The 15,609-nt window shown below is 43.5% G+C and overlaps 2 protein-coding genes across 2 annotated transcripts in view; one reads left to right on the top strand and one right to left on the bottom strand.

The window, feature by feature from the left end:
* The window catches only part of LOC122705859, an 86,524-nt gene that overhangs the window by 18,991 nt on the left and 51,924 nt on the right, over positions 1-15,609 (bottom strand). The window lies entirely within an intron of this gene.
* LOC122704854 (cytochrome c) lies at positions 5,288-5,837 on the top strand. Its single transcript, XM_043919925.1, has one exon. It carries the CDS (start codon positions 5,353-5,355, stop codon positions 5,668-5,670), a length of 318 nt encoding a protein of 105 aa, XP_043775860.1. The 5' UTR covers positions 5,288-5,352; the 3' UTR covers positions 5,671-5,837.

Below are 15,609 nucleotides of genomic sequence, written 5' to 3'. Positions count from 1 at the left end.
TTAGACTTTTGCTATCCAGGTGTCCTTAAAACATGGCAATAGTCTTCAAAGAAATAGAGGAAAACAATAGAATGGGAAAGAATAGAGGTCTCATCAAGAAAATTAGAGATACCAAGGGAACATTTTATGCAAAGATGGGCTCAATAAAGGACAGAAATGGCAGGGACCTAACACAAGCAGAAGATATTATGTAGAGGTGGCAAGAATACACAGAAGAACTATACAAAAAAGATCTTCACGACCCAGATAATCACGATGGTGTGATCACTCACCTAGAGCCAGACACCCTGGAATGTGAAGTTAAGTGGGCCTTACGAAGCACCTCTACGAAAAAAGCTAGTGGAGGTGATGGAATTCCAGTTAAGCTATTTCAAATCCTAAAAGATGGTGCTGTGAAAGTGCTACACTCAATATGCCAGCAAATTTGGAAAACTCAGCAGTGGCCACAGGACTGAAAAAGGTCAATTTTCATTCCAATCCCAAAGAAAGGCAATGCCAAAGAATGTTCAAACGACCACACAATTGCACTCATCTCACACGCTAGTAAAGTAATGCTCAAAATTCTCCAAGCCAGGCTTCAGCAATACATGAACCATGAACTTCCAGATGTTCAAGCTAGTTTTAGAAAAGGCAGAGGAACCAGAGATCAAATTGCCAACATCCGCTGGATCATGGAAAAAGCAAGAGAGTTCCAGAAAAACATCTATTTCTGCTTTATTGACTATGCCAAAGCCTTTGACTGTGTGGATCACAATAAACTGTGGAAAATTCTGAAAGAGATGGGAATACCAGACCACCTGACCTGCCTCTTGAGAAATCTGTATGCAGGTCAGGAAGCAACAGTTAGAACTGGACATGGAACAACAGACTGGTTCCAAATAGGAAAAGGAGTACATCAAGACTGTATATTGACGCCCTTCTTATTTAACTTATATGCAGAGTACATCATGAGAAACACTGGGCTGGAAGAAGCACAAGTTGGAATCAAGATTGCTGGGAGAAATACCAATAATGTCAGATATGCAGATGATACCACGCTTATGGCAGAAAGTGAAGAAGAACTGAAGAGCCTCTTGATGAAAGTGAAAGAGGAGAGTCAAAAAGTTGGCTTAAAGCTGAACATTCAGAAAACTAAGATCATGGCATCCGGCCCCATCACTTCATGGGAAATAGATGGGGAAACAGTGGGAAAAGTGGTTGACTTTATTTTTCTGGACTCCAAAGTCACTGCAGATGGTGACTGCAGCCATGAAATTAAAAGACGCTTACTCCTTGGAAGGAAAGTTATGACCAACCTAGATAGCATATTAAAAAGCAGAGACATTACTTTGCCAACAAAGGTCTGTCTAGTCAAGGCTATGGTTTTTCCAGTGGTCATGTATGGATGTGAGAGTTGGACTTTAAAGAAAGCTAAGCACTGAAGAATTGATGCTTTTGAACTGTGGTTTTGGAGAAGACTCTTGAGAGTCCCTTGGACTGCAAGGAGATCCAACCAGTCCATCCTGAAGGAGATCAGTCCTGGGTGTTCATTGGAACGACTGAAGCTGAAGCTGAAACTCCAATACATTGGTCATCTGACGCGAAGAGCTGACTCACTGGAAAACACCCTGAAGCTGGGAAACATTAGGGGCAGGAGGAGAAGGGGACGACAGAGGATGAGATGGTTGGATGGCATCACCAACTCAATGGACGTGGGTTTGGGTGGACTCCGGGAGTTGGTGATGGACAGGGAGGCCTGGCGTTCATGGGGTTGCAAAGAGTCGGACACAACTGAGCGACTGAACTGAACTGAGTCTGCTGGTAAATCAGGAAATTAAAAACGGATAAACAACAGCTGAAACTCAAAAAACCAGGGCTATAGGGAATCCAAGACGGCCACTTGGCTCTTCCTGGCTCCCTGACAGGCCTCGTTTTTATTTGATGGGTTAAAGACTTCCCTGGATGCAATGTTAATGCCCTCGCAATGAGTTCTCAAAAAAAAAAAAGAAAAAATTATGCTTCACTGAATATTAACTTCTAGTTTTGTTAATTAAGGTCCGTGCTTACTAACACTCACTTCTGAAATAGTTCTTTGTTATGTTATATTGCTAAAGGATTTAATTAATTTATTAAAAAGGACACTCTAAGATTGTTTCTAAAGCTTGTCTCAGTAACCAATCTTTGGATAAAGGTCAGATGCTCCATGATGTCCACCAGGAGACGAACACTTGGCTATAATCATTTAACTGAGTCAGATGATCTGGGGTGTACTGGGATATACCCAGTGAAAGTTCTTGACTTAAATTCTTGCTTGTGACCTTACTAATAACTGCTAGCTATATTATTTTCTATGTAGCTTGTTTTGGAAGATTATTTTTTACATTACCAAATGTGTGACTGAGCCTGTGATAAAATGCTGATATGCAGTTCCATATGAGATCAATAATGGTAATCATGTAACTCTAGATATGGGAAGAAGCAACAAGAGGAAATATTTTCCTGGACCAAGAGGCTAGTAAGACAAGTATGGTCCAGAGCCTTTTGCTACTTGCAAGGCCTGGTCTAGTGACGACACACTGGGTGACCAGTCAGTGGATCTTTGTTAGACCTGGGAATGAGCCTTCCCAGCACCGCAGGACACAATGACCATGAAATGCCCCCAAAGCATGGTCAAGTATGTGGCTATGAAGGGGCCCTGCTGACTGAAAGGTGGCCCTTGCCAGCTGCCTCTACAAAGAGTGAATCATGACCACTACAAGATGCTGACCTTCAACACCCCTTTGAAAGGAGTTCAGGATAGAGACAAAAAAAAAAATAAGGCACTCTGTGCTCTGGGAAAAAAAAGAAAAAAAAAAAAAAAACAGGCCTTCAGATGGTCAGATGTTTTCAGGTAAAGATTTTTATGAGTCCAAATTCTTGCATCTTCTCATACCTAGAGAAACACTCCTGTCACGAATCAATGTCTGGACCTGGTTCTTGCTAGCCCCGCAGCAGCTTTCCTACTTCTATTAATCTTTGGGCCATATATCTTTAACTGTCTTGTTGAGTTTGTTTCTCCAAGTAGTAGTATGACAAGAATATCCCCCAGCCAACACCCAGACAATGCTGGAACAACCTGCCTTATCATTCTGTGGACTCTTATCTCCCTCTGTAAATGCACCCCGAGGTCCTCAGGCTATTCTCCTTTTAAGATCTCATACAGGAAACCACCCCCAGTGATAAAAAAAAAAAAGCTCAAGGGAGACAACTAGCTGACCCAGAGATGTCCCAAAGCCTCCAGGCCCTGGAAAAGTCTTCTGCCATATCGCCCGAGAAACCTTAGAAAGGACACCCATTTCTTTGGGCAATTGGGTTCATTCCTATCAGCCAGGAGATGAGGAATGGGTTAAAGATTGGGGGAAAAAAAAACACTTCGGCCAGTTTGGACAGGCTGTCACACGGTTGTCCTGGCAACCCCTCCTGCTGTTAAAGTTACAGGCGTCATCCCTTGGATCCACCACACCAGAGTCAAGAAAGCAGCGGCTTCCTGTGATGAGGACCCCTGGAAAGCAGTTCGGGACCCCGAAAACCTCCTCAAGGTCTGGTTCCAAAGACAACGGCCCTCACCCACGAAGGACGCTGAGCCCTGCTCTGGTCACTTCAGAAGCTGACTAGTCAATGCTCGGCAGAAGCTTGAGGATTCCTCAGCCTCGCTCCAGACACACTCCGGCAACTGGCTGGTCAACACATGGCGGAAGCCTGAGGATCTGCTATCAAGATATCAAAGGATTTTCACTGTCAACCCTGGCCTCTGTCTCTAATCGGTATTATTGCTGTGCTGTTCATTACAGGACCAACGACACTCCCTGGTGAAGATGGTTTTACAGAATAGGAGAGGGCTAGACCTGCTGACAGCTGAAAAGAGAGGACTCTGCCTCTTCTTGAATGAAGAATGCTGCTTTTATGTAAACCAATTAGAAACAGTCAGGGACATGACATCAGCTAAGGGAACAAATCATAAAAAGCAGAGAGAAACTGGCTAATTCCTGGGGCAATTGGAACAATATCTGGAGCTGGTATCGTGGCTTTTCCCCTTAGCAGGTCTTCTCTTCATGCTCTTTGTGGCGCTCTTGTTTGGCCCTTGTATTCTCAATGCAATTACCCAGTTCATAACCCAGTTATTGGATTAAATCCATAAGGTTACAAATGGTTAATAGCTCAATATAGCTCCCTAAGCGATGGGGAGCTCTGAAAGTCCTACCAAAACCTGAGATGATGCTTTCTACAACGAGTGATAGGGCTTCAAGAGGGGGGAACAAAGAGGAAAAGTTAAAATTTTATATAACCTCCTGCTCCTCCTGCCTCTGTAACTCAGCTTGCTCCTTGCAGAGTCTGGATCATGTAGGTCACGTAGTCTTAGAAAGTGGGGACTCACAATACTAGGAACTGGAGTTTATCTCACTCACCCTTGTCCTGCTCTTTGCAATTGTTCAGCCCCTGCAAACCCGCTTAATCATGCCTGTCTGTGTAAAGGTCAGGCATCCCCCTCCCCATCTTGACTGCTGTTCCCACACACACACGAAACCCCTTAGTTTAAACCAGCGTTGCCCACTATAGTCTGTCTATAGAAACTCTGCAACCCCTTTGTTCAGGGCTCAATGCTTAGTGTTAACTCCTCGGGGCCCGCCGGTGTAATAAACCTGAGTTCTCCAACTCTCCGAGTGTGGCTCTTGGTTTCCTGATGACTGGTTTGTGCAACAGAAGGAAGGGGATAATCACTGTGGATTATCTATTACAATACAGGTTTCTCACGTATGTAGGCACGGACAGCCTAATTCATCCCCGGGCTGTCATTTATGTTTCTCTGGAACCATTTGTTTGACTTTGGATTCTCAGAGTCTCTTTTTGGGTTGTAAGTTTGTTGCCTTGTATGTCTACTTTTATTTTTCTTGGAAGGTACCTCATAAACCATGGTCTTCCTCTGCCTGACAGACTTCCCTTAGTGTATGATCCTTCAAGGACCATCCCTGTGGCTAGTACTGTCATAGTTACCTAATTTCAGTGATGGTATTTTATGAATGAGAAATAGCCTACTGTATGTATGTACCACACCTTGTTTCAGCTTTAGTCCCTCACTGAAGATTTTGCTGGTAGTGCGTCTCGGCTGTAGGAAGCGGGGCTGAAGCTTTGTTGGGGTGTCCGTGCCTTTTGATCAGTGGTTTTCTCAGGATATAGGCCAAGGTGTGGGAATGTCAGATCCTAGTTTTAATCTGAGATGTTTTTTTCAGACATTCAAAAACTGTCCATTCTACTGACTGTTGCCGTTAGAAAGCGGGGCGTTCGGCTTGCGAGCGGGAACTTCTCGGTCGCGCCCAGAGAAAGAACGATTTAAAAATGGGTGATGTTGAGAAGGGCAAGAAGATTTTTGTTCAGAAGTGTGCCCAGTGCCATACTGTGGAAAAGGGAGGCAAGCACAAGACTGGGCCAAACCTCCATGGTCTGTTTGGACGAAAGACGGGTCAGGCTGCTGGATTCTCTTACACAGATGCCAACAAGAACAAAGGTATCACCTGGGGAGAGGAGACGCTGATGGAGTACTTGGAGAATCCCAAGAAGTACATCCCTGGAACAAAGATGATCTTTGCTGGCATTAAGAAGAAGGGAGAGAGGGAGGACTTGATAGCTTATCTCAAAAAAGCTACCAATGAGTAATAGTTGGCCACTGCCTTATTTATTATGAAACAGAAGTGTCTCATGACTTTTTATGTGTACCATATTTAAATTGATCTCACACACTAGAATTCAGATCATGAACGGCTGATGGAATAATTCTGTTGGACAGTCCTGATTTAAATAAGATTGGTTTGTGGCTAAACAAATATGGTCAGCTTTTTTAATTTTGATAGTAATTCCGGTTCAACAAGTACTATCACTTTTCCCATTCTAAAGAGATGATTGAACTTGAATAAGGAATATTAAACTTCTTAGGGAGATGGTGCATTCCTTCTCAAACCCTATAAGAGATTGGTTTTATATTTAGATTTCTATAACTGGTTATATTAATATATTTAAATACTGAAAAGGTCCCTTCACTGTCTCATAGAACAGAGGAGGATTCAGATGTGTTTGAAGTTGTGTTCATTAGCCTGTTAAGGCAAGAATTGAAAATACACTGACAAATTCCACTTTATCTCTACTGACTGTTGCCAATGTATATTCCCAGAGATAGCTTAGGGGGATTCTTTTTCCTCCAGGCTCTCTCCCACATTTACCGGTTGTAGATTGGTGATGATGACCACTGTGCCTGGTGGGATTTGATTTCCCATTGTCATTTTGAATGGCACTCCTCCAGCAATTAGGGATCCTTAGTATCTTGTCCTGTTGTGGAGGTTTGATTTTGTTTGGACTTTTTTAATTTTTCCTAAAAGGTTGTCAGGAGCATTTGCCTTTGACAGTTGGGCTACTGAAAGTCAGCTGTGTTTGGAATGTATTTCTCCATTACCTGCCCCAGGAAATGTCCTGGGAAATGTTCATTTCTGTCATTAACAGAAATCCAGCCCTGTGATTTCAGTTGCCAGTGAACACCAGAGAAAATGTTGTAGTCAGAGAAAATGTCCACAAGGCAGCAGCATTATTCAGGCCTACCTTTGGTTCCTGGGGTAGCAAAAACCTCAGGGCAAGTTTGCTTCTTGGGCAGTGAAATTGGGAGGAATGTACCTGAGCTAACCCGAAAGGGCTTGAGTCTCAGTAATCTTTCCCCCTAAAGCATCACACAAACAGCCCACCCTGGCGACTCTTTCTAGGACCACAGTACACTGCTGAGGGTGCTTAGGTGTTAGTGCCAGGAGGCTGCACCCTCAGGAACGAGGCTTGAGCTGGGACCCCCAGCACCAGGAGAGGTCGGGGCTAGCTGAACCTTGCCTTCAGACCCCTTGAGGCCTTGATGCCAGGCGGGACTCTGGTCCCAGCCAGAATGTAGGCGACAGTAGCCTTTTAAAAGTGTCAGCCAAGGGCAAGCTTCCGGGCTGTGTCACCCATCCCTAGTCGGCAGTGGGACTCACGCCTGTCCAGGCTCCAGGGACGTGATAGCATCCCAAGTCAGGGAGGTGAGAGATAAGAGAGTAGGCACTGCTTTTCTCCTTTTCTTACCATCTTGTCGATGCTGCAGCGCAGTACACTCCATTTGCAGTCTTGTGATTGTCGTCAGCGTACAGCCTCCTGACTCAGGCATACGTATTTATGGGGTGCGGTATCTAATTTTTTTTTTTTTTTTTTTTTGCCATAGAAGGATGAGAAGAGTGCTGAACATCATGTCCTTCTGAATTATCTATCTCGGTTATACTTTTCTGTGTACACATAGAAAAATACTTAGATAATTATTGTGGATTATCTCTTAGAGTTACAGATTTCTCTGGATCTGTGCAAGGAAGGAAGGGTGGAAGGAGAGAAAAGAATATTTCTTGTGGATTATCTGTTACAGATTCACATGAGGGTAAGGACTTCCTAATTCATTCAAGGCCATTCACATTCCCGCCGCCTCCCCCCCCCCCCCCCCGCCCCCGGAATCCTTTATCTTTGAATTCTCTGAGTCTCTTTTTGGATTGTAATTTTTTTGCCTTATATGTCTATTTTTATTCTGCTGGGAAGGTAAATCCCATACCGTAGTCTTCGTCTGCCTGCCTGGCTTCCCTTTGCCTGGATCCTTCAAGGTCCATCCCTGTGGCTAACAGTGTCTTAATTCCCTAATTTCAGTAGCTGTTTTTAATGAGTGAGAAACAGTCTACTGTATATATACCCATCTTGTTCCAGCTTTAACCTCTTTTTGGGAATTTTTCTGGTTGTGTGTCTTTGCTATTGGAAGTGTAACCCAGAAGTGTTAAATTTACACCGGATTTGCTTCTGTGACTTTAACCCTATTTGTTACTGTTGAAGAAGGAATTCATAGAGCCTGGACTCCATCTTAGGCCTGTTCATGCTGATCACGCTCGGCCACCTCTCCAATGAACTCTGAACTCTGTGTTTAGTGTCTATGGAAACGACAACAGAAGGATAAGACCCCCTCCACACAGGGGAACCTTGAAGGTCGTATCCAGGTTACTCCTCGCCTAAGAGAACACATACACTAATCACCCCTTCCTCCAGACAGGCTATAAGTTTTCTGTACCTATCGGAGCGTAACCTCATGCTTATTGATTATTGGCTAACTGTTTAACTGAGCACATGGCACATGAGTGATGGGGTTATTGGGATTGTATTTACCCTTCCTTAGTTTATGTAAGTCTTAAGGAATTTGGGGTGGTGGGTTTGGACATGTACACATGAGGTATAAAAGATTTTCACAAATGCTGGTCGGGGTCCTTGGCTAAGAGGAGATTCTGCCTTGGGCCCGCCGGTGTAATAAACTTCACTCCACTATCTGCATTGTCCTTCTGAGTGAGTTTGTTTCTTGGAACACACAGCTACAACACTGTAAGCAGAAAAAATGGCCTGCAACCTGAGCCGCCCACCTGTGAAGGACTGTGGGAGGTGAAAGTAACACATTCCCCTGCCTGAGGCTTGCCATTTTAGGGGACATTTGCAAGGATTGAATAGCCTTTTCTCTTTATTGCCTCACCTCACCCCCCTCACCCCCCACCATCTCTGATTTTGGGGTGCTAGCCTGCCTTCTCAGTCAGCTGGCTCCCTGATTAAAGTCTCTTCCTTGCCTCAACACCTCATCTCTCAATGAATTCATTGGCCCGTCGTGTGGTGGTAAGACCGAGCCTGGACTCAGTAAAAGTTTGTCTTAATTATTTAAAGATGTGGGAAACTTCTGCTTGCCTTTAATAGGAAAGTCACAGAATTCAATTTCTTAAAATTCAGTATTTAGTACATAAAAGTCATTAGACCTTTGAAACTTTATTATGGACCTACAGTGGAAGTGAGAAATAGAATTAAGGGACTAGATCTGATAGAGTGCCTGCTGAACTATGGATGGAGGTTTGTGACACTGTACAGGAGACAAGAATCAAGATCATCCCCGAGAAAAAGAAATGCAAAAAAGCAAATGGCTGTCTGAGGAGGCCTTACAAATAGTTGTGAAAAGAAGGAAATGAAAAGCAAAGGAGAAAAGGAAAGATATACCCATCTGAATGCAGAGTTCCAAAGAATAGCAAGGAGAGATAAGAAAGCCTTGCTCAGCTAGGTTGCTTCCATGCCCTGGCTATTATAAACAGTGCTGCGATGAACATTGGGGTGCACGTGTCTCTTTCAGATCTGGTTTCCTCGGTGTGTCTGCCCAGGAGTGGGATTGCTGGGTCATATGGCAGTCCTATTTCCAGTTTTTTGAGGAATCTCCACACTGTTCTCCATAGTGGCTGTGCTAGTTTGCATTCCCACCAACAGTGTAAGAGGGTTCCCTTTTCTCCACACCCTCTCCAGCATTTATTGCTTGTAGACTTTTGGATAGCAGCCATCCTGACTGGCGTGAAATGGTACCTCATTGTGGTTTTGATTTGCATTTCTCTAATAATGAGTGATGTTGCCCATCAGCAGACGAATGGATAAGAAAGCTGTGGTACATATACACAATGGAATATTACTCAGCCATTAAAAAGAATACATTTGAATCAGTTCTAATGAGGTGGATGAAACTGGAGCCCATTATACAGAGTGAAGTAAACCAGAAAGAAAAACACCAATACTGTATACTAATGCATATATATGGAATTTAGAAAGATGGTAATGATAACCCTATATGCAAGACGGAAAAAGAGACACAGATGTATAGAACAGACTTTTGGACTCTGTGGGAGAAGGCAAGGGTGGGATGATCTGAGAGAATAGCATTGAAACATGTATATTATCAACTGTGAAACAGATCACCAGTCCAGGTTTCATGCATGAGACAAGCGCTCAGGGCTGGTGCACTAGGATGACCCAGAGGGATGGGATGGGGAAGGGGGTGGGAGTCGGGGTTCAGGATGGGGAACACATGTAAATCCATGGCTGATTCATATCAATGTATGGCAAAAACCACTACAATATTGTAAAGTACTTAGCCTCCAACTAATATAAATAAATGAAAAAAATATATATATATATATAAAAGAAAGCCTTGCTCAGGGATCAATGCAAAGAAATAGAGGAAAACAATAGAATGGGAAAGACTAGAGATCTCTTCAAGAAAATTAGAGATACCAAGGGATCTTTCATGCAAAGATGGGCTCAATAAAGGACAGAAATGGTATGGACCTAACAGAAGCAGAAGATATTAAGAAGAGGTGGCAAGAATACACAGAAGAACTGTACAAAAAAGATCTTCACAACCCAGATAATCATGATGGTGTGATCACTCACCTAGAGCCAGACATCCTGGAATGTGAAGTCAAGTGGGCCTTAGGAAGCATCACTACGAACAAAGCTAGTGGAGGTGATGAAATTCCAGTTGAGCTATTTCAAATCCTGAAAGATGATGCTGTGAAAGTGCTGCACTCAATATGCCAGCAAATTTGGAAAACTCAGCAGTGGCCACAGGACTAGAAAAGGTCAGTTTTCATTCCAATCCCAAAGAAAGGCAATGCCAAAGAATGTTCAAACTACCGCACAATTGCACTCATCTCACACGCTAGTAAAGTAATGCTTAAAATTCTCCAAGCCAGGTTTCAGCAATACATGAACCGTGAACTTCCAGATGTTCAAGTTGGTTTTAGAAAAGGCAGAGGAATCAGAGATCAAATTGCCAACATCCACTGGATCATCGAAAAAGCAAGAGAGTTCCAGAAAAACAGCTATTTCTGCTTTATTGACTATGCCAAAGCCTTTGACTGTGTGGATCACAATAAACTCTGAAAAATTCTTCAGGAGATGGGAATACCAGACCACCTAACCTGCCTCTTGAGATACCTGTATACAGGTCAGGAAGCAACAGTTAGAACTGGACATGGAACAACAGACTGGTTCCAAATAGGAAAAGGAACACATGAAGGCTGTATATTGTCACCCTGCTTATTTAACTTATATGCAGAGTACATCATGAGAAACGCTGGGCTGGAGGAAGCACAAGCTGGAATCAAGATTGCCGGGGGAAACATCAATAACCTCAGATATGCAGATGATACCACCCTTACGACGAAAGTGAAGAAGAACTAAAGAACCTCTTGATGAAAGTGAAAGAGGAGAGTGAAAAAGTTGGCTTAAAGCTCAACATACAGAAAACTAAGATCATGGCATCCAGTCCCATCACTTCATGGCAAATAGATGGGGAAACAGTGGGAACAGTGGCTGACTTAATTTTTATGGACTCCAAAGCCACTGCAGATGGTGATTGCAGCCATGAAATTAAAAGACACTTACTCCTTGGAAGGAAAGTTATGACCAACCTAGACAGCATATTAAAAAGCAGAGACATTACTTGGCCAACAAAGGTCTGTCTAGTCAAAGCTATGGTTTTTCCATAGCTTTGGATGTGAGAGTTGGACTATAAAAAAAGCTGAGCGCTGAAAAATTGATGCTTTTGAACTGTGATGTTGGAGAAGACTCTTGAGAGTTCCTTGGACCACAAGGAGATCCAACCAGTCCATCCTAAAGGAGATCAGTCCTGGGTGTTCACTGGAAGGACTGATGTTGAAGCTGAAACTCCAGTACTTTGGCCACCTGATGCAAAGAGCTGACTCATTGGAAAAGACCCTGATGCTGGGAAAGATTGAGGGCAGGAGGAGAAGGGGAAGACAGAGGATGAGATGGTTGGATGGCATCACTGACTCAATGGACATTGGTTTAGGTGGACTCCGGGAGTTGGTGATGGACAGGGAGGCCTGGCGTGCTGCAGTTCATGGAGTTGTATGGACTGAGCAACTGAACTGAACTGAATTGTGTCATGGCTCCACTGTGGTTTTCCTAATAGAAAATCTGAGCATAATTTTAAAAGAGACTCTAATTACCATATCTAATCATGAAGAGAGCTTCAGTACTGACATTCCAGTTAACTTAAACACAACTTTTAAAAATAATGACTGTCAGCTACACCAGGAAGCTGCCATTAGAACAGCTAGAATTGAAAGAAGCTTATTTCATTAAAGACGCCCTTTTAAAAATTTCAGCTTAATAATCCATGTTAACTTTCAAAAATACCTTTGTAGACACAGTACAATATTAGGAAAAATTTCAGTGGCCTCCTTTTTCTGTTGTTATTAACATGAATAGTTACTCCACAACAGAAACAAAATCCTGTGTCTCTATAGGAGATATAAGCCCTCTTTAAAATCTGCAGCTACTTAATAAGTCAATGGGCTTGTGGAGCAATCTTCTTATGTTACTTTTGCACATGTGAAGAGAGTAATGCCTTGCCCTACCAGTGTCCTGCATGTATTATTAGTAAGTATTTAGTCATTCAAGAAATCATTTGTTACGTGCTCAACTTTACACAAATGTTGGTAGAACTGAAATGAGTTAAGTAAGTTGATCTGCCAAGGCCAGGCAACCACATGCAGCTCCTCAGGGAGCATTCAGGGGTGCCTCAATGTGTGGCATTGGGGACAGATGCCCATGGGGGAGGGGGTGGTGCTCTTTCTAAGGGCCTAGAAGTCACAGTGGTCAGGTTCCACGGACTCGGAAAGTGGCACGTGTCAGGTGCAGAGGCAGCATCTGATACTGGAATAATACTCTCTTGCTCAAACCTCTCTCTCCCTACGTTTTCTGATGCCATTTTCCCTGGTTCTCCTTTCTCTGGCTCCTCTCTCTGCCCAGGCCCTGTCAAGGTTAGGCCAGGCCTCCTTGGAGAGACTCTCTTCATTCCATACATTCTCCCAGGGTGCAGCGGTCCATGCCATCACGTCAGCATCCTTGAGAGGAGGGCTGAGGACTCCCGGGTCCCCCTCTCAGCTCAGACCTCTCTAGTGGTGCTTGGACCCCATCTCTCAGGTATCTCTTAAATGTCTTAAATGCACTGAGGCAAAGGCAGAGCTCCTCACAACCGTCCCCTACTCTTCTACTAGCTGTTAGCATCCCCCTCCCCACCCACCCACCAGGGCACCAGATCTATCCAGTGACTCTTCCCGCCCTCTCACAGCCGAGCATCACAAATACCTAGTCAGCCACATTAGGGTCCTTCAAAACGAAACAGTTCTTAAACCTGCCTAATCCTTTCCATCCCATGCCTTAGTTCAGGACCTCACATTCCCCATCTGGATTATCCGATCACCTGACACTATTCTTCCTAATTCCAGTTAGAGCTCCTGAAAATCAAGCCTCCACACCAAAGGATCTTTCCAACACACAACTGCTGTCAATGGTTTCCTATCACTATCAAGATCAAGTCCTAAAAAAAAAACAGAAAGAAAGGAAGTTAGTGTGTGTGTTTAAGTGTAATATTAATAGAAGTACTAGATCTCCAGAGAAAGAGGCCCACCTACTTTTCAAGGCAGAATAGTATAGTTGAAGTGAATAGAGTCTGAAGTTTGAATGCCTGAGTTCAAATTTCAAATTCATAATTTATAATGTATGTGACCCCGGAAATGTTACTTAATGTGTGATGCTTCAGTGTATGTATTAGTTAGTTAGTGCTGCATAACAAATTACCTCAAGACTTAGTAGCTTACCAGGTGCATCAACTACTGAAGCCCAAGTACCCCAGAGTCTGTGCTCAGCAATAAGAGAAGTCACTGTGATAAGGCATTATCACACAACGAGAGTGTAGCCTCCACTCTCCACAACGAGAGAAAAGCCCACGTAGCAACGAACACCCAGCACAGTCATAAAGAAAAAAAAAAAAAAAAAAAACTCAGTAGCTTAAAAGAACAAATACTTATTATCCCAGAGACGTTGGGGGATCAGGAATTTGGAAGCAGCCGCACTACATAGGTTGCGGTTGAGGCTGGGTCTGCAGTCTTTTGAAGGGCAGACGGAGGCTAAATTTTCTTCCAAAACAGTTCCCTCACAGGGCAGACGGCAGGAGGCTCCTGGCAGGCGGGCTCTATTTCTCGCCACGTGGGCCTCTCCCTAAGGCTGCTTAGGTGTCCTCATCAGATGGCTGCGGGCTTCCTCCAGAATGAATGACAGCAACAAGGAGGAGACTTTAACACCTTTTATGACCTAGTCTCAGAAGTCACAAACTGTCGCGTCTGTTATCTTTTATTAGTTGGAAGCAAGGCATTGGCCAGGCCAGACTCAAGGGGAGAGGAATTAGGGTCTGCTTATAGGGAAGCACACTAAAGAGTTTGTGGACATACTGTAATGCCACCACAATGTTCTTGTCTGCAAAATGGAGATAATAACAGTAACTTCATCACGTCATATGAGGAGTAAAGGATCTAACGGATGCTCAGGGTGTAGAATGGTGCCCTGCACATGGTAAGAACTAAGGACTAGCTACTGGTAAAATTCCACACCCTCCCTCATCAACTCCCCTCACAAATCCTGTCTCCTGGCCTTTCCGAGCTAACTGTCATTCCTTAAATAAATCATGCAATCACCCCTGTGCCCTGGCTTCCTGGAAGATTCCCCTATTCCATGTTTTTCCTCCAACCCTTGGTGGTCCTTCTCCAAGCACCTTCCCAGAACCTCTCAGGCAGGGCGAGGTGCCCTGTGGCCAGCATCCCAGGGCTCAGGGCTCCTCAGCCAAGCGAGCACCGCATACACCTGCTTCCTCCTGCTCCAGCTCATGATGGCGGGCGTGTGCTCCTTAGGGAGGGTGTGTTCCCTCCTCAGAAAGGCCTCCCCTGACTCTACCAGCAGAACCAGGAGCTCCTTCCCAGGAACCTCTTGGCATCTCAAGCATGTTTCATTTGTGTATTGTCTTTGTCTTTGTCACCCACTCACACTGAGAGGGACTCCTTATCTTCCTAACTGCAGGCACAAGTACAGTGTCCAGAACACAGTGGGTGAATAACAGATAATTTGTTGAACAAATGGATAAGTGTCTAAAACTTCAGAGAATATTTTTAATGAACAGGAGGCAGAAGAATCACAGAAAAATCAACAAAATGGGTCAAGCACATCATAAATCTCACTAGGTAAGCTCTAGTCAAAGGAGGTCACACTCTATTCATCTGGGATGCTCACAATTCTGTTTTTTCCAGAATCTACTTTTTTCTTCCTCACCAATTAATATAAACAGTTTAAAAGTATAAATGTATGTTATAAGCTTATATAACCCTATGTTTATAAATTATAATGCTAAAACTTTGACAGAAAATAAAGCTTTCATTGCTTACAATTTACAATAAAAAGGCATAAAAGTTTCCCCTGTATTTAATACATTTTCATAATCTCATTTAAACATTACTTCATTATTAACGCCTTTAAGTGCAGTTAAACAAAACACCCAAAGTTTAAGAAGTTTGCCTATAAACATACTGATGGCCAAAAATGGACTATGACTCAGACCAAATAAATACTTCTAAAAACAGGCACAAAGGAAATCTTAATCTGAAATCTGTTTTTCAACAGCAACTCCCACACACAGGTAAACTGAGAACTCTGAGAGTGAACTTTGTGACTGAGCATTAATTAAAGAATGGTACACTTGATAACCCAGGAAGGAGTAGGGAGAAATGTGAAGATGTTCATGTGCTATTTGCGGGGTGAGAAGTAGATGGCCTTGGCCTCCTGTCAGAGGAAATATACACTGAAATATCTTTCTTAATGTCTCACTGAAAGTTTTAGTTTGAACTT

Source organism: Cervus elaphus, chromosome 12 (assembly GCF_910594005.1).
Source record: "Cervus elaphus chromosome 12, mCerEla1.1, whole genome shotgun sequence".
Classification (NCBI taxonomy): Eukaryota; Metazoa; Chordata; class Mammalia; order Artiodactyla; family Cervidae; genus Cervus; species Cervus elaphus.
This window is presented reverse-complemented; position numbering and strand designations above follow the sequence as displayed.